Source organism: Mus caroli, unplaced genomic scaffold (assembly GCF_978045245.1).
Source record: "Mus caroli unplaced genomic scaffold, Mus_caroli_1 scaffold_9, whole genome shotgun sequence".
Taxonomy (NCBI): domain Eukaryota; kingdom Metazoa; phylum Chordata; class Mammalia; order Rodentia; family Muridae; genus Mus; species Mus caroli.
The window spans coordinates 79,696,280-79,713,672 of NW_028227264.1; the positions used below are offsets into that span (position 1 = coordinate 79,696,280).

Below are 17,393 nucleotides of genomic sequence, written 5' to 3' on the forward strand. Positions count from 1 at the left end.
TAAGCACTATCCTTTGGCTTCTAGAAAGGAAGGAAACCCGAACCACAATTCCCAGAAGGCTGTGCAACTTCCCGCGTGAGCCCACTGACTTTTGACTCCCTGGCAAGGGCTGGGCCAGGGTCATTTTGTCCGGGACCTCCCCGCTGCGCATGCGTACAGTATAAAATCCTCGCTCCTAGCCGGGCGTGGTGGCGCACGCCTTTAATCCCAGCACTCGGGAGGCAGAGGCAGGCGGATTTCTGAGTTCGAGGCCAGCCTGGTCTACAAAGTGAGTGCCAGGACAGCCCGGGCTACACAGAGAAACCCTGTCTCGAAAAACCACAAAAAAAAAAAAAAAAAAAAAAAAAAAAAAAAAAAAAATCCTCGCTCCTATCTTAATCTGAAGATCTACTCTGAGGCTGCAGTTAAAGTCAATGTTTATTTGAGTATACAAAAGTTTCCAGTTGTAAAATGTATATTACAAATCATAGGCGTAAAAGAAAAGGTGGAACACACGTTTGGCATGCATCTTATAAAAGAAACAAATCTGTAGAGCTGAGCGATTGCGCAGTGCCACTCCGGAAACCATCTCGCCTAGCCAGGGCCAGAAACAGACCCCTGAGGACCTGCAGATTACTCTAGACCTGCTCCTCAAATACAAGGAAGCTAGCTCCAGTGCAGAGTACACCTGCCCTGTGGGCAAGGCAGCAGGGCTGCGCAGTGACTGCAGCCAGCCATGACTATCCAGGATCCAACGCCGGTCACAAAGAAAACGGAGGTATCTAGAAGCAGGAGGTGGCTGGTGGGTTCTGGAGGTCGGTGGCAGTGGTGGCATCCTGTGGCCAAGAGCTCTTGCCTTGGGGGAAGACTAGGCCTGGATTCTTCCTACCATCAGCTGTGCCAGGAGGGAGACAGAACTTGCCCTAGCTCAGTAAAGGAAGCTGCCAGTTGTGGCAGCTCCAGGCCTGAACCCCCAGAGCATCGTCCCAGTGAGCTGTGTTACTGACCGATGTAAAAAAATAAATATTCTTTAAAAAAATACCATGTGTCAGTGGTGGGGAGGTGACAGGTGAAACTGGCTGGCTCCTGGCACTAAGTTGCAGGGAAGCAAGTTTCCAGGCCTTGCCATCGGGGTGGGGCACAGAGGGGCCACACAGTTTACATACACGAGAGGCCAGGAGCATAGCTAGTGTGGCCACACTCATGTGAGCAGTCACTGGCTGGGAACCTGCAGCCTTTGCTCCTGAAGGCACAACGCCCACGGTTTGCCTGTCCCCTTCAGTCTTAGGATGGGAGGCGTCGTCCCATGTGTGAGCTCGCTCCTTCTTGGTCCTCCGCTTTAGAAGGGACTAGAACATTTCAGAATCTGGGACCAGAGAAGCCTGTGAATGCCCTGGAGCTGGAGACTGTTATAAACCCTTCAGATTCAGAGCACAAAGCTGGAACGTCCCTGGGTTCAGGTGCCATCAACTCCAGGAGAGGAGGGTCTGCCCTGTGTCCTAAGAGCTACCACATCCTGACAGGCGAGTGAGCCCCACAGCCCTCTTGGATTCTGAATTTGATTTGATTTGAAAGGCTTCAAAGAAAACAACTGAATCATCAGTTTCATACCAAGTCCACCCTGAGCTAGCAGCCATTCTCCTGCCCCAGATCCAGGCCCAAGTCCCTCAGCCTGCAGGTTCCCAGCCCAGGCCCGCGGGCAGAGGGCACCTCCATCTCGGAAACCCAGTAGAGCCCACCCACATTCTCATGGTTGCTTAACAGTCATCGAGAAATAGACCAAGGACTAGTGAGAACAGACCATAAAAAAGTAGTTTTAGGGGCTCTGGGGACCATGGTGACCGTGGGGCAGGTTTCACATCAGTCGGCAGCCCCTTGAGGTAGTCCTTGGGTCCCCCTGCAAGGAATGAGGGAGGATGGAGTTAGGCAGCCTGCTCCCAAACAAGTTGAAGGCCCTATTCCAGAGCCTTTCATTTGTCCCCAGCCCAGACTTGGGGGCTGGAGTCCCTATCTCCCCACCCCAAGCTCTAGGCAGAGGGAATCCTGGCTGAGGGGTTAGGAGTGTGGCCTCTGAGGTCTGTGGTGTCACAGAACCCACACAGTGAGTGGGTAAGTCCGCATCTGAGGCAAGACTGTGGAACCTGTACCTGAAGCCCCACTAGGTGTGACGCCAGTCACACACTTTCTCTACCTGCTGGTGGAAGAGGTCCTCTTCACCGAAGTCTGCCTCTTCCTCTTCCTCCTCTTCTCCGTTCTCCCTCCCCTGGACAGATGAGTGCTTTGCAGCCTTCACGGCCACCTCCTACACAACAAAAGTCACCAGTTTACTCGACCACCCCCAGTGCTGGCTAGTGGCTGCATCTCACTAGAGGTTTCAGCCCAGGTTTCAGCCCCGACACAAGTGCTGGGTCCCCGCCACGCAGGCTGTGCACCTACCTCACCATCGGCACTGACCAGGGCAGTGCGGAAGCTCTCCCCAGGGCCCCAGCTGGTCTGGCTTTTCCACACAAGGGTTGATGGGGGGCTGTGGGTAGCCCCAGCGCCAGCTGCCCACACCTGAGGAACCAAGATGGCCCTTGTCGATCACCTCAGGGCTTGGGCCAGGCCATGGCTGGCCACCATGAGGCTCTTTAGTTGGCTCCTCCCAGCAGAACAGCCCCAGGATGTGGAAGGGACAGGTTCACAATGGTCCCGAGCACACAGCTGGAGAACTACACTGGGATCCGAGCACCTCGGGGACTAGACACCCACACTGACAACTGTAAACTGCCAGGCCACAGACATGGGGAATCCCTTGGACAGTGCGGTGCCCGGAAGGATGTGATAGCTGTAAGTGCAGCCCAGCGGCCACAGGGCTGGTCTCAGAATATGCTAAAACCATACTGTACCTCCCACCCTGGAACCTCCCAGCTTAACGCCCACTGGCACCTACCGTGACCGTCTGGCCGGCCCGCAGGACATACTTGGGTGTGAACTTGTAGGCAATGTCCTCACCCTCCAGAACCTGTCTCTTGATCCTCCAGTTCCCCAAAGACTGGTCCTGCAAACCAGACCTGCTTTTAACCTCTGGCCACCAGGAAAGCGGTGCCCTCCCCACTCACCCAGCCTGTGCTCACCTTGTCTGAAGAGTTCTTAAGGCGCACGAACCTGCCCTCCGGGTCCACCTCGTCGATGTTCACAACACCCGTGGCCACAGACTGCTGAGCCAGGCGGGAGCCGCTGCTCACTCTGGAGGCACTGCTGGGTGAGCCTGGGGTGTCCTCAGTCTCCAGCCGCCGGCGCTTGCCCCGGCCCTGGCCCACAGACATGCCAACCCCGCTGCTGCTGCTGCTGCTCGATGTGGCCCGAGAGATGGTGATCCGTGATGAAGGGCTGGGGGACAGCTTCAGCCTGCGGGAAGGGAGGCGTGGTCAGGCCGCCCGAATGCTGCCCACTTGCAGTCTCTGGACCTCTTTTGAAGCTCTGCCCAGCCCTCTTCCCTGGCTCCGCCCAATTGCCTGGCTCCACCCACCTGAACCCCTCTGCCCATCTCCTTGTCCCAGTGCCCCTCTCACCTCTCCTCCTCGCCCTCCAGCAGCTTGCGGTAGGCGCTTATCTCCATGTCCAGGGCCAGCTTGATGTCCAGCAGTTCCTGGTACTCTGCCAGCTGCTGCTGCATGACATCACGCACCTCCGTCATCTCCTGCTCCTTAGCGTCCAGCATCTTGCGGAACTTGTCACGCTCCCCAGCCAAGGCCTCCTCCAGCTCATGGATGTGGTTCTCTGCAGCACTGGCCTGGGGAGGGTATGGCCAGGTCACAGTGTGGCCTCTGTATTCTCAGATGTGAGGGACCATGGGAGGACTGGAGTGTCAGAGGCCCTGAGGGGCAGGTCTGGGTCCCTGTCACCTGCTTTTGGAGGCCTAAGAGCTGGTAGCTGAGGGACTCCACGCGCATGCGGGCCTCCTTGAGCTCCTCGCGGGCTGCATGGGCTGCCTTGTCGTTCTGGTCCGAGAGCAGCTTGGCGTTGTCCAGCTAGGGGAGTCGGGAAATGTAAGCACAGGTGGCATGTAACCGGCCCGTCCCTCTCCTCACAGCTGTACCTTGGCCTGGTAGGTTTGCTCCAGTTCTAGCCGGTACAGGCGCACTTGCTCATCATGCTGACTGCGCAGGTCCTCCAGGGCCTGAGCCATCTTGAAGTCATATTCCTGTTGCCGGCTGCTGTCCACCTCCACCAAGCGCCGCTCGTGCCTCCGTCGGGTCTCCCGTACCTCCTGTGAGGGAACAAGACTGGTGACCCAGCTGTGCCAGGTTGTATCTCTAGGTGCCTGGCCATGTGCACACTTGGAGTGTTATTTAGCCATGGGAAGGAGCAAGGCTCTGACACAATCCACAGCTGTATGTGGAGGGACATGTACTGTATGCTGAGCAGGGAACTAGACACCAAAGGCAACAGCACTGGGGAAGCAGAGGCAGGAGATGGCTCTGGCCAGCCTGGGATCATAGTCAGATACTGTCTTAACAATACTTTTCAAGAGCCAGGTGATGGAGTTTTGGTTTAATTCCAGCACTTGGTAGGCAGAGGCAAGTGGGTCTCTGTGAGTTCAAGGCCAGCCTGATGTACAGAATAAGTTATAGGACAGACAGCTACACAGAGAAACACCCCCTCCCCCCCAAAAAAACTTTTCTTCCCAGGGGTGGCAATGCTCACCCTGAATTCCAGCACTCAGGAGGCAGAGGCAGGAGGATCTCTTAAGTGTTCCAGGCCAACTAGGTCTTCATAGGGAATTTCAGAGTAACAAGGGCTGCACAATGAGAAGTGGTCTCAAAACAGTAAGACTTCTAAGGCAGACGCTGACAGAGCCTTCTCTGGCACCCCATCCTCCTCCTCCCCAGCCTGGAGTCAGGGCAGCAGTTTCCACAGGAGGATCCAGAGTGGGAGGTGGGGCTCGCCTGGATGATCTTAGTTTTCTTACAAAATAGACTCTAGCCCAGGGATCTAGGGTGCAGTGGCTGCCCCAGGTTCAAGACACCTTTCTGTCTGGTGCTCCACATGGCTGCACCCCCTCACCTGCTCTCTTGTGGGGACCCTCAGGTGGTTGTTCCACGTCCTGGGATACCCCACAGCCCCCTCTGACTTCACAGGATCCTCCACGGGGGTCTTCCCAAGCCCCCTTGGACGTCGTTTCACATACTCCCTCAGAGGCCCCCCTCTGAGCTCTGGCAGAGCTCCCTCCACGGTCTCCATCAAAGGGCAGGCTGCCTCTGGGCAGTCCCTCCCGCATCCCTCTCCAGTGCCTCTCATGGATTCAGACTCCCCCATGGGTTTGTATTCTCAAACTTCAGTCCAGGGTCCCTTATAGGTCCCTCTGTGGGTTGCTGGTGACTTCCCACACAGGGCTCTACACTGAAGCTATTGGCCTATGGGCTATCCCCATAGGGCCTGTGGCTCCACGGCTCCATGGACCTCCTCCTGTTGAAGCTGCCTTTGCACTGACTAAGGTGGGGCCTGGCCCAGCGGAACCCAGGGATGCAGCCTGCCATTATGATGACACAACAGGCTCTGTGGGGGTCGAGGTGCCTGGGGTTCTGTGTGGAAAACCTGAATCTAGGGATAGTCCCTCCAGCCTTGCTCAGCAACCCAAGGTCCCAGAGGCCTAGATGTTACAGGGGAGACCCTAAGGTTGGCTGAATATAGTCCCCGAAATGCCACACTGTGACCCTCAGTAGACAGGCTAAGTAAAGGATGTCTATTTTCTGTGTGTGTATTGGTGGGGGATGTGCCATGGCTGTGGACATCAGAGGACAATTTGTGGGAGTCAGCTTTGTCCCTGTGGAAGGGGTGGGTCTCCTAAAACTGGAGTCTGTCTGCCTACCCCTCACCTCCTCAAACACACTCGGACCCCGCCCCCTCACCTCCTCAAGCACACTTGGACCCCACCCCCTCACCTCCTCAAACACACTCGGATCCCGCCCCCTCACCTCCTCAAACACACTTGGACCCCGCCCCCTCACCTCCTCAAACACACTCTTGCTGAAAGCCAACTCCTCCTGCAGGCTCTGGCATCGGTTCTCCAGGTCCACACGCATCAGAGTCTCCTTCTCCAACTGCTTCTTGGCCACAGCATGACCATCTTCTGCCTGGGAGACACGGGGCAGTGAGCTGAGGGGACAGCCTACTGGCCTGGCTGCCATCTCAGCCTCTCCATGTCACTACGGAGCTGAGACCCCAGCAGCTCCAAGACCCACCTTGGCCAGCTGCGCTCGAAGCTCTGCCACCTCAGTCTCCAGGCCCTGCTTGTCACCGAGGACTGCGGCCAGCTCAGCCTCACTCCGGTGAAACAATGATTCCAGTTCCTTCACTCGGCCCTGGGCCACTGTGAGCTCACCTTCCCGCTTCTTGGCACTGAAAGCAAAGAGGACGGGTGTCAGAAGGCCCAGGGAGGCCAAGCCCAAGGTTGCCATGGGCCCTGGTAGTTGCTGAAGGCTGCCTGTCTGCTGTTCCAGCTCCTGGGAGGCTGAGGCAGGAGGACTGCTCCAAATTTGAGACCAGCCTGGTCTACAGAGATCCTATTTCAAAAACAACAAGAGCATTCTCAAACCAAATTCAACCAAACTACTTGGCACTGTGGACCGCAGGATACTGGCTGCATCTGTGCCCGCAGTCTTCCCAGCTGTGTTCAGAAGTCCAGTTCTGGGTGGGGCTGCCCAGCAGTGCAGGACTAGGTACAACTCATTAAAGTCACAAAGGAAAGCCCCACTCTCCTGTCACACGTCACGCGGCAAGATTAGAGGTGGGCATTTAAGCACGCAGGTGTCAGAGTGGATTCTGGCGACTTTTACAACCTTTGGATTCTACCCTTTTGTGGTACGGAATATTCAGAGCCCAGCCTGGCCTCACATTTTTTGCAGCAGTCCTCCTGCCTCAGTGTTCCCAGAGTCAGCTAGTAAGAGGTGGGTGTGTAGAGATGGGTGGCACCCATGGCTAAGTAGCCACAGCTCCTGCAGACTCCAGACTGCTCCCTACTATGTCTGCTGGCGTCTTGGTGTGAGGTGCAGAAAGATCTGGCCCCTGCTTCAGTCAAGGACCCACCAATGCTCACAGAGGTGACTATTTGGGGGCTGGAGTCCTGCACCAGCTGGGATGTGGGACAGGCTGAGAAGGGACCATGTGCTCTGAGGATAAGTGTGGAGGCAGGACCACAGGCTATCACAGGCTATCACAGGTGCAGTGGCCTTGGGTGCAGCAGAGGATGGAGTCAGCAGAGGAGGTATGAGTGGTGGCTGGGCAATTCCTGACCGACCTCAAAGGCCCAGGCTCTGCCGAATGCATGGGCCTATCCTGAGAAGGGCAAGGTGCTAGGGCAGGGTCTTGTGGACCACACCAGAGCCTGAAGCCCGCTCAGTGGGTCCACCCAAGGCTGCCATGACTTCACGTTCCAGAAGGGGAGTAGGGTGGGTTAGGATTAGGGAAAAGCCGGTCTTATTCGTCAAGGCCATCCTCAGCTACATAGAGAGCTGGAAGCCAGTCTGGGCTTATATAGAAAGCTAGAGGCCAATAAATCAAGGTGCAATCTGTAGAATTAAAACTATTCTGGCTGGGTGGGGGAGGGGACGGTGCTGTGGACAGACTTGGGTAGAAATCTTCTGCCTGGCTGGTGCCAGCCCCACACCAGATGTGCTGAGGTGGCCAGGACAGAAGCACTGGCTGCCTGAGCACCTTTGATGTGGCTACTAACTATGACCCTCAGGCTCCAACACATCAGCCTATTAAGTCAGCGGCAGGGGCCGAGTGAGGGAAGACAGCCTGGCAGCCACCTCAAGCACTGCCACCAAAGGCCAGGTGTGTTGTCCCTCAGAGGACTGGCTCTGGCTTGTGGCCACTGTGGGAGCAAGGAATCCTGATGTGAGCAGAACCTGGGCAGATCTGAGACAGGGAGGTCCCTTCTGTGTCAGGGAGGTGCCAGGACGGTCTCACCAGCAGTGGGTTCCGCAGAGCAGAGCCAGGCCCCGGTTGGGATGGGAAGGGTGTGGGAGACTCTCACCCCAACCTGCTCTGAAGATTGTGATGTCCCTAGCAGAGGCAGGACCTGAATTCTCCACTCAGCACAAGCCAGGGCCCGTGTTTAGACAGCCACTCTACAATGACAACATTCTCCTGCCATTGTCCTGGGGGGATCTTCAGCTGCCCAACACACACCGTTCAGAACCTTTGAGGCTTCTGATGAGGGACACACTTTGTGACCCCCCCCCCAAAGGGACAGTCAGGGAGGCTAAGGAAACAGGGATCTTGCGCCTGCTCTCCCTAGGGCAGCAAGTCTGCAAAGCACAGCCTCAGAGGGAGGGGTCTCACTGCCAGCCCAAGGAGCCATGGTCTGAACAAGCGTGTGCACGGTCAGGTCATTTGCAGCTGCTGCAGGCTGGTGGCCATATGGCCCCATTTCAACACCACAGTCATCCTGTCCCTGGTTTCTGGAGCTCCTGGTCCCCTGGGAGGCCAGCGCCTGTGGAGCCTTGGCCACGGCCTTTCTGTTTTTCTCTGCTTGTGTGTACTATGTTCATGCATGCGCACATGTGAAGGCAGAGGTCTGAATTCAACATGGGGGGCCTTCCTCGATCACTCTCCATTTTCTTGGTGGAGGCGGGTATCTCGCTTGTCGCTGTGGCTAGTCTTCTAGCCAGCTTACTCTGAGGAGCCCTGTCCCCATCGCCCTATCCCAGTGCGGGACAAGCACTGGGTCCCTGGCCTGAGCACCCACCTCTTCCTGGCCTCCTCTAGCTCGGCCTGCACCTTTCCAATTTCAATCTGCAGCCGGGCACGTTCACGGGCCGTCTCATCCAGTACCCGTCGGGCGTCAGCCAGCTCTGACTCATACAGGGTCTTGATGCCACTCACCTGGGGAGACAGGGCAGGGGGTGACAATGGGAACACAGGACTATCCTATGTCGACCCTATGACACTGTCTTAGCTATGACAGAGGAGTCTAGGTGGTCTTTCTAGAAGGATCCATCTTCCTTTTCTACAATTCGGCCTGACAGGATCAGGCCACGGGACCCTAAGCTTGGGTGGGAAGGTGTAGCCAAAGCTAGCCCACTTGGCACCATTGGCTCAGGGCCTTACAATTCTCAGCTAGGGGACATCCCTGCCAACCCACTGCACCTGTGCAGCAGACACCGGGCATCCCACTGCCAGTATAGAATTCCTGGTCTAATGTGTTTCCTTTTCTCCAAAGCCTCGGTACCGAGATGGCAGGTATCCAGCGCCAGGCAAGCACTCTCTCCACTGAGCCCAGCCGCACAGTGACAGTGCTGATCATGTCACGATGTGGGCAGGGTGACACCTGAGTCCACAGGGAACTTTCCTGGGTGCTCTGCAGAGTCAAACTCCTGTCTCTATTATGGCAACGTGGAGACCCCCTTTCTGAACCGGCCCTCAGGTTCCGTATCTGCATCCTGTCCCATGGGGGGAAAGGGCTGGGAGACCTAAGGCCACCTGGGCCACTTCGATGAGACTTTGTGATGGCCATTCCTGGTTGTCAACTTGACTATATCTGGAATGAACTACAATCCAGAAATGGAGGGTACAGCTGTGCTCCAGCTCTTGAGGCATAGTGGCCATGAACAGCTTAGGCCCAGGCAAGGTGGTTGCATGCCTGTAATTCTAGAAAACAGGCAAGGAGATCTCTGAGTTTGAGGCCAGCCTGGGACAGAGCAAGTTCCAAATCCAGGCCTGGTTGGCACACACCTTGAATCAGGGCCATACCTTCTGCTGGAGGCCTACACAAGGACACTGGAAGAAGGAAGACTCTCTCTCCTTCACCTGCTTGCACTTCCTTACCAGCACATCTGTTGGAACCCACTTGTTCAGGATTCCAGCTTCTACCGAAGAGCAGCTGAGACACCCAGCCTCATGGGACTGAGCAACTACTAGATTCTTGGCTTTCCCTTTCAGAGATGCCCATTGTTGGGTCAGCTGGACTGCAGACTGAAAGTCATTCCATAATTCCCCTTAATCTATAGACATCTCGTAGGTTCTGCGACTCCAGAACCCTGCCTAATCCAGACACGCTCTGAGTTGCACCTGGATCCATATTCAAAGTCAGGCTGCTGCAGGGTCACCCCACACGGGGCCTGGCAAGGGGCATCCAGGGACACTCAAATACACACTTTGGATGGAGTACCAACCCTGCTGGGAAGACAGCTGCCATTTGCATACCACAGGCTGCCTGCCCCTGGCCAGGCCACACACACTCCCGCTGGGCTGCAGACTCAGGTTTCTCCCAGGCCCTCCTCCCTCCAGTGTGCAGCTATGATGTGTTTAAAGACATGTGGCAACAGACCACACGGAGACACAGCACATCACAGCCCTGACGGCAGAGAGACAAACAGGCACAGGTGTAGCCCTTGGCTGTAGAGAGCGGGGCTTCCTGTCACCCCAGCGCCACACGGTACAGAAAGAGCAGGAATGCCCACCTGCCAATCTACAATGTGCACAATGCCACCAGCCCCAACACCCAGGGGAATTCTCAGCAAGTGATGGCCATGTGCTACCATCTGCCCACGAGCTGCAACACTGCCCAACCCTGAACATGAGCGAGACTCTGATGTGACAGTGTAGAAGGACCTAGAAGACCTGGTGCTCAATAAGACCCAGATGCAAAGCCACACAGCGTGCGCTCCAGGACGGAAATGTCCACAGTGGGGGGAACCCAGACAGGAAGTAGACTCATGGGTGCTGGGAGGAGGGAAGACAGGATGATGGCTCCCAGGAATGCACTCTTTCCAGGAATAGAATGTTCTAGAATTGGACAAGGGTGAGATAATACAGATCTAATATAGCACCCTGAACTGCAGCGCCACTTTGGGGGTATATAAGCTTAACACACATCAGGGCTCAGAGACCTGGTATCTGTCAGCACAGAGATGGTGGCTGCCCAGCATGGGCCTGGCAGGTCAGCCAAGGCCAGAGTAAGGGCTGCTGAGGGTCTTCTGCAGGTGAGACTCGGGCTCAGACGACAGTATGTGTGTGAAAGAGAGAAATGTGACACGCTGTGTGTGTGAGACAGAGAGAAATGGACACACTGTGTGTGTGAAAGAGAAATGTGACACACTGTGTGAGAGAAATGGGCATACTGTGTGTGTGAGAGAGAAATGTGACACACTGTGTGGTGAGAGAGAAATGTGACACACTGTGTGTGTGAGAGAGAAATAGACACACTGTGTGTGGGGGGGCACTGGAGTGGGTGAGGCTCTTATTCCCATTTTACAGACAGACACTGAGCAGGAAAAAGCCTTCTTCAACCCAGCCCTGCGTCAGCAGCACAATGGGTCTGCTCCAGGAATGCAATGCAGGGAGAGGTGTCCTGCCTCCAACTCTGCAGGCCCTGGTGTGGGGAGTGCCTTTGACCCTAGGAGGACACTTGAGATATAACCCCACTGGGCCCCACACCCTCATGTTGGTGCCAAATCAACCAAGAACACAGTCCAGATAAACCTCTTGTCTTCACACGCTGGTGAACCCCATTCTGTCATAGTGACAGAAGCCAGTACTAAGGTGTAAAACAAGATACACTCACACACACATCATAGACAGACACACATACATCATACACACATCCACAGACAGACACACACACAGACACCACATATACATACACACAGACACACCACAGACATACACTCAGACATACACACAGTGACAGAAAGACAGACACCCACCCACCCCAGTCCATGCCTGCCAGTCACTTCCGCAGGATGCTGATTCGCCAGGCCTGGGGTGGACAGAACACAGAAGCTCCTGAGAAAGACCAGAGGTGAGCATGGGACTGCCCGCTACTAGCAGCAACAGGAGGAGCGGGTGGGTGGGGTGTGGTGACGGGATGTATGCCTGTCACCCCAGTCCTTCAGAGGCATTGACCGGTGCAGGCTCTGTGGGCTCCTGGAAGGGCGCTGGGGCAGAAAGGGCACAAGGAACGCACATGATACCGTGACCCATAGGCCTGCTCCACAACTTGCTCCATGTAGATCCTATGTCTGGCTCAGCCTGGTCTATACTCAGGCCTGCAGGCCAGTTGCAACGGTTGCCTGAGCCTACCTGTCTAGAATTGCTTCTATATTTTAATTTTTTTTTTTGACAAAGAGTCTCACTATGTAGCCCTGGCTAGACTGGGAATTTGTTATGTAGACCAGGCTAGCCCTATACACACAGGAATCCTCTGCGTCCTGAGAGCTCGATTAAAGGCACTTTCCATATATTTTTTAAAGATTTATTTATTTATTATATGTAAGTACACTGTAGCTGTCCTCAGACACTCCAGAAGAGGGCGCCAGATCTCGTTATGGATGATTGTGAGCCACCATGTGGTTGCTGGGATTTGAACTCTGGACCTTCAGAAGAGCAATCAGGTGCTCTTACCCACTGAGCCATCTCACCAGTCCACTTTCCATATTTTTAAGTGGCTGGAACAGAGTGGGTAGTCTGTGCCTGAGAGCACTCACCAATAAAGCTTTATTAGCAAGCAGTCTCAAAGTGATGTAATCTCAGGTGGATTTGACTCCACACCACCACCATGTCACTCAGTCACAAAGACCTCAGCCTCTGGTGGAGAAAACTGTCCCCTTGTAGGGATGGTGGCAGGCAGCGTGAGCCCCACTCAGCAAGGACAGGTGGCTTCTGGCAGTGGTTTCTGTAGCACTACTGCAGGGCCCAGCCTGATACTCCAGACACATGTCAACACACATTAGCCAGAGCCTCAGGGCTCAGATGGTCTGAGGTGGCCTTTGCCAGTGTCACACGTAAGCTTGGCTGGAGAGTTTTGTTCCTCCAGAACTCCCTGTCCCCCAGACACATCAGCTCAGCAACAGGACACCGGGAAGGAGGTGCTGCGGTCGGTCACGTTTCCATGTGGGAACCTTATATCCCAGCTTCAATGTGCACGGGCAGCCTTTCTGCTGCCCTCTAGCACTGTCTACCCACCCACACCAGCACGGCCTCACGGACACCAAGTGTGGTCAGTCTGTGATAAGAAGCCATGTTCGGCCCAGCTCTGAAGGAAAGTGAATGAACTGAGAGCCAGCACGCAAGCCCAAGCATGGCAGGAGGGCAAGGTCACCTCGTGTGACCAGCTGGCAACCTACCCTTCAGTGGTACCTTTAACGCCTCCCTCACATGCCCCTGCCAATGCCCCAGGTCTCAGCTGCAACAGGATAGCAGATGACCTGGTGATCCCTTAAGGCAGGCCTTGCCCTGCCAGGCGACACCCAGTCACACCTGTCCCTGCTCCTTGCCAAGTTGCCCAGAAGGCACTGCTGACAGGTGGTGCTGTCTGTATGCTGTCCTTTGTGGTCACTGCCCCCCCCAACTTCCTGTACTGCCTGGCAACCCCATCAGCTGTCCCCAGACATCTTACAACACTAGATGGAGAAACTAGGCAGGCGCATTGCCCTTCCGCAGGCTGGCTCCCGGAAGGGCAATGCGCCTGCCACCTGCTGCCCGGCCCTGGCTCACACTTCAGTCCCAAATCAGCCCTGTGTTCTGACCAGCCTTGCAAATCTGAGAAACCAAAGTGGACTTTGCCACCGTCACCTGCATGGACAGGTGGCGTCCACTAGGGCTGGCACTGCACATGTTCGCAAAGCCCAGAAGCTCCAACTGTCTGTGGGACAAAGGGCTACAAAGAGCAGGGTGGTGGTGGCACAGGCCTTTAATCCCAGCACCCAGGAGCCAGAGGCAGGTGGATCTCTATGAGTTCAAGGCCAGCCTGGTCTACAGAGTGAGTTCCGGGTCAGCCAGGGCTACACAGAGAAACCCTGTCTTGAATAAATAAAATAAATACATCTTTAAAAACAAAAATAACCACAAAAATGACTGAGGGAGACACCCAAAGGTCTGGCTTCCACATGCATGCACGCGCGCGCACACACACACCAGCCATCCTGATCCCACCCAGCTAAGCTTAGGTCCAGGCACGGTAATATAAGCCAGGCAAAGACAAGCAGATCTCTGAGTTCAAGGCCAGCCTAGAACAGAGGGGGTTCTACGTGAAGGAAAACTTAAATCGAGACTTTGTGGACTAAGTCCACTTTTAATCCGAGTGCTCGGGAGACGAGCATGCAGATCTCTGAGTCCAAAGTCAGTTTACAGAACAAGTTTCAGAACAGCCAAGCTTAGGCAGTGAAGGGGCTGGAAAACAGAAAGCTGGTGATGTAATAGAACACAGGGCCATGTTCCAGCCCCAGCAAGCAGCAGAACTCGGCAGTTCTGGCCATGTGGCTCTGGCTTTAGAGTCCAAAATAGAAGGGACTACTAGAACAATTGATGCTGGTTAGCTGGAGCTAAGACATTAGCAGTGATTAAGAAGAGACCAGCATCACTGAGGTGAAATCTTGTAGGAAGTGTTATCTGAGAGCACAGAGAAGCTGTGTGCCAGAGAGAGCCAAGGTTGTACCTTGTGCTACAGCTGGACTTGGTAATGTGTAAGAGTTACCCAGTGGTACTGGTTCTGAAGGCATGAAGGGGTCATGCAGAGCAGCTGAGGCTTGGCACTGTGAGGCCATGGAAGGCCATGTGAAGGTTCAGTCTCACCTGCAGTTGATGGCCCAGGACTGACAGGGGGTGGGGTGCGGTGGGGTGGGGGTCATGCAAAGGAGCTGAGGCTTGGCACCATGAAGAGAGGCTATGAGAGGTTATTGGTGAAGCCTAGTTGCAGTGGAAGAGCCCTGTGTACTGGCGATACCAGTGCCCCTCTGAGTCCCCAGATACCCCATGGATCTTACACAAGAAGACCCCATACCTTCATGGTCCCTGGGGTTAAATGGTACCAGGCTCCAGCACCCCTCCTCCCAGGCAGCCTGTCAACTCCAAGAGAATGGCTTCTCAGATACTCACTCCCACAGCCCTTGAGCACTGGGGGCCCATCCAAAGTTCTATGAGAACGAAGAGCCTACGGTTGTCTGAGAGACCCTCCCCCCCTTTCCCCCCCTTTCAAAGGACTTGAGTTGTCTCACCCTACCAAAGACTAGAGACCATCCTCATATTCCCCCAAGAGGGTGGGGTACAAACACCCTCCTTTCACTGCGGGGGAGGGGGACAGCCCCAATGGCTCCTCCCCCAGGTACCAGTGTGAAACCACCCTGCCCCACACCAAGCTGAGTGGGTGGGTGGCCCACTCTGTGCCGGTCCCTGAGGAGTCACACACTCATTGCTGGACTCTTCCCTTGGAAGCCTTCAGCAGATGAACCTCAAGATGTCCATGGACCCTACAGTGGGTGGAGACTGCCCAGCTCCTATCCTTGTCCATTGGTGACACCCAAATCATTACCCTCACAATCTCAAACCCTAGAACCTGAGTGTCAGGAGAGCCCCCAAATGGCCTTCTCACCTGGGTCTCTCAGGGCTGTGCCGAATGCGCCCTTATGCACTGGGTACCCAAAAGTCCACGAGTCCTCTGAAGGGGATCCTTGACCAACACCGGTTTTTCAAGATCACTAAACAAAACCCCCCTCTGCACCTCTCCTCAGGGGCCCCAAATCTCCACAGCTCAAATAAGGATGGTCTTGCCTAGGGTGGTGCTCTCCCTCAGGGGTTCCCCGGACAGTCTGCAGATCACCCCTCACTGGGGTCCTCAGGGGTTTGGGTCTGCCAGGCTTGGTATTCCTCCCTCAGAGACCCTCAAAGCTCCCCAGGACAGCCTCCAGACAGCACTTCCTTAGGGTCCCCTAGGGTCTCATGGGCCCCTAACCTGGGAGACTTGCTCAGTCTCAGCACATTATCTCTGGGGTGTCTTAGGAATCAAGCAGGGTCCTTTAAACCTATGACCCTGGTTGGGCGGGGCTTTCCTGCCTATTCATGGAATGTGAAGTGTCCCCCAAGGTCCTTGAGACAGGGTTTCTCTGTGTAGCCCTGGCTGTCCTGGAACTCACTCTGTAGACCATGCTGGCCTCGAACTCAGAAATCCGCCTGCCTCTGCCTCCCAAGTGCTGGGATTAAAGGCGTGCACCACCACTGAGGGAGACACCCAAAGGTGACCTCTGGCTTCCACATGCACAAACACATACACACACACACACACAGCAGCCATCCTGATCCCACCCAGCTAAGCTTAGGTCCTTAGGACCCGGCCTTATTGAAGTTTTAGCTCAGTCCACACTTCTCCTTTAGGGTCCCCATGTGAGCACAGGTTAGCTTCATCAGCACCTGTCTCAAGAGCGCCCGGATGGTTGGGTCTTCCGGGGCGGGGACTAACATTGTTTACACCTGTCACTTGTCCCTAAAGTCCCTCCGATGGGAGGGATTTGGACCCATCTGCACTAGTCCCCTTCCCCACCCAGACTTTAACGTGTGGCTGGGTTCTTGGTAGGCGGGGCTTACCTGCCTGCACCAGTTCCTGGTCCCCCCCAGTGGGTGGGGCTTAGCGGTTTGCACCTGTAAGGGAGGTGTCTCCCCTCCCCTTGGGCGGTGCTCTCAGCGCTCTGCAATTGTCCCTGGGGTCTATGGTGGGCAGGGCTCAGGCCTATCACCCAACCCGGGGGTGTCCTGGTGAGCAAAACTTAGCCGTCGGCATCTGCCCCAGGGGGTCCCCGGTGGACTGGGCTTCAGCGTTATGCACCTGTACTGAGGTTCCCAGTAGGCAGTATTTAGCCCTTATATTCCAGCCCCGGAGTCCCCAGTGAACAAGGCTCAGCTAGCTATGCACCAGCCCCCGGGTCCCCTGGGGGCTGGGCTTAGCTAGTTCTATGCACCAGCCTCCGGGATCCCGGGTGGGCAGGACTCCGCTCATTTCACCTATCACCAGGATCAAGCTCCCCGCGTCCCCGGTGCCGATCCACGTACCTCTCGAGTGGTCACCTCCTCCTTCTCGGAGATCCGGAGCAGCAACCTATCATTCTCCAGCTCCAGCGCGCGGACACGGTCGATGTAGTGTGCCAGGCGGTCGTTGAGCTCACGGAGCTCCTCCTTCTCCTGCAGTCGAGACAGGCGCGTGGGCGACAGCGGCGTGGCGGGCCCCGCGTGGGGCGGCAGAGACGCCATGGCGGAGGTGGCGGCGGCGGGAGAATCACCTCGGTTGCCCGAATGCGGCGCGCTCATTCAATCCGCGCCGCGGAAGATGGCGCCGCCGCCCGCAGCGCGCCGGAATTTGTAGTCTCCTTGGCGCGGAGCACGCAGGGAGCCGTAGTCCACAGGGCAGCTTGCGAGGCATGCCAGGAGATGTAGTTTCCAGCTTTCCAGTAAAACCCGGGATTTGGCAGTTACCCTGATTGCGGGTGGAGGAGGCGTTCTGATTTCTACATGTGTACAGATGCACACATGAGCCTACATAAGCGCACACAGAGAAATCAATTAATAAATTGAACAAATCAAACAAAAAGACAGCAAGTGTGGGTGAGATGCCTTATAGGGTAGAAAGGCACCTGCTGCCAAAACTGATGGTCGAAGTT

At 55.7% G+C, this 17,393-nt stretch overlaps 1 protein-coding gene across 2 annotated transcripts; it reads right to left on the reverse strand.

Moving 5' to 3' along the window:
- Positions 1–399: 399 nt before the first annotated feature.
- Lmnb2 (lamin B2) lies at positions 400–17,104 on the reverse strand. Of its 2 annotated transcripts, XM_021174910.3 has the most exons (12): positions 16,789–17,104; positions 8,717–8,853; positions 6,207–6,363; positions 5,973–6,098; positions 4,061–4,231; positions 3,867–3,992; positions 3,534–3,754; positions 3,096–3,369; positions 2,912–3,019; positions 2,416–2,535; positions 2,171–2,281; positions 400–1,876 (listed from the first exon to the last, which is right to left on the reverse strand). In XM_021174910.3, exons 1-12 carry the CDS (start codon positions 17,041–17,043, stop codon positions 1,835–1,837), a joined length of 1,848 nt encoding a protein of 615 aa, XP_021030569.1. In that variant the 5' UTR covers positions 17,044–17,104; the 3' UTR covers positions 400–1,834. The 2 variants fall into 2 exon arrangements, with proteins under 2 accessions (XP_021030569.1, XP_021030570.1); XM_021174911.3 differs by lacking the exons at positions 5,973–6,098; positions 6,207–6,363; positions 8,717–8,853; positions 16,789–17,104 and adding an exon at positions 5,029–5,336.
- Positions 17,105–17,393: the final 289 nt, after the last annotated feature.

What these genes read in the sequence shown, in the direction of transcription:
- Lmnb2 (XM_021174910.3), bottom strand. Translation starts at nt 17,043, where the DNA reads ATGAGCGCGCCGCATTCGGGCAACCGAGGTGATTCTCCCGCCGCCGCC. An exon ending in AGCAAACCTACCAGGCCAAG is followed by an intron (nt 3,993 to 4,060) that starts GTACAGCTGTGA and finishes CGACTCCCCTAG; the next exon opens with CTGGACAACGCCAAGCTGCT. An exon ending in TCTTAGGCCTCCAAAAGCAG is followed by an intron (nt 3,755 to 3,866) that starts GTGACAGGGACC and finishes TACCCTCCCCAG; the next exon opens with GCCAGTGCTGCAGAGAACCA.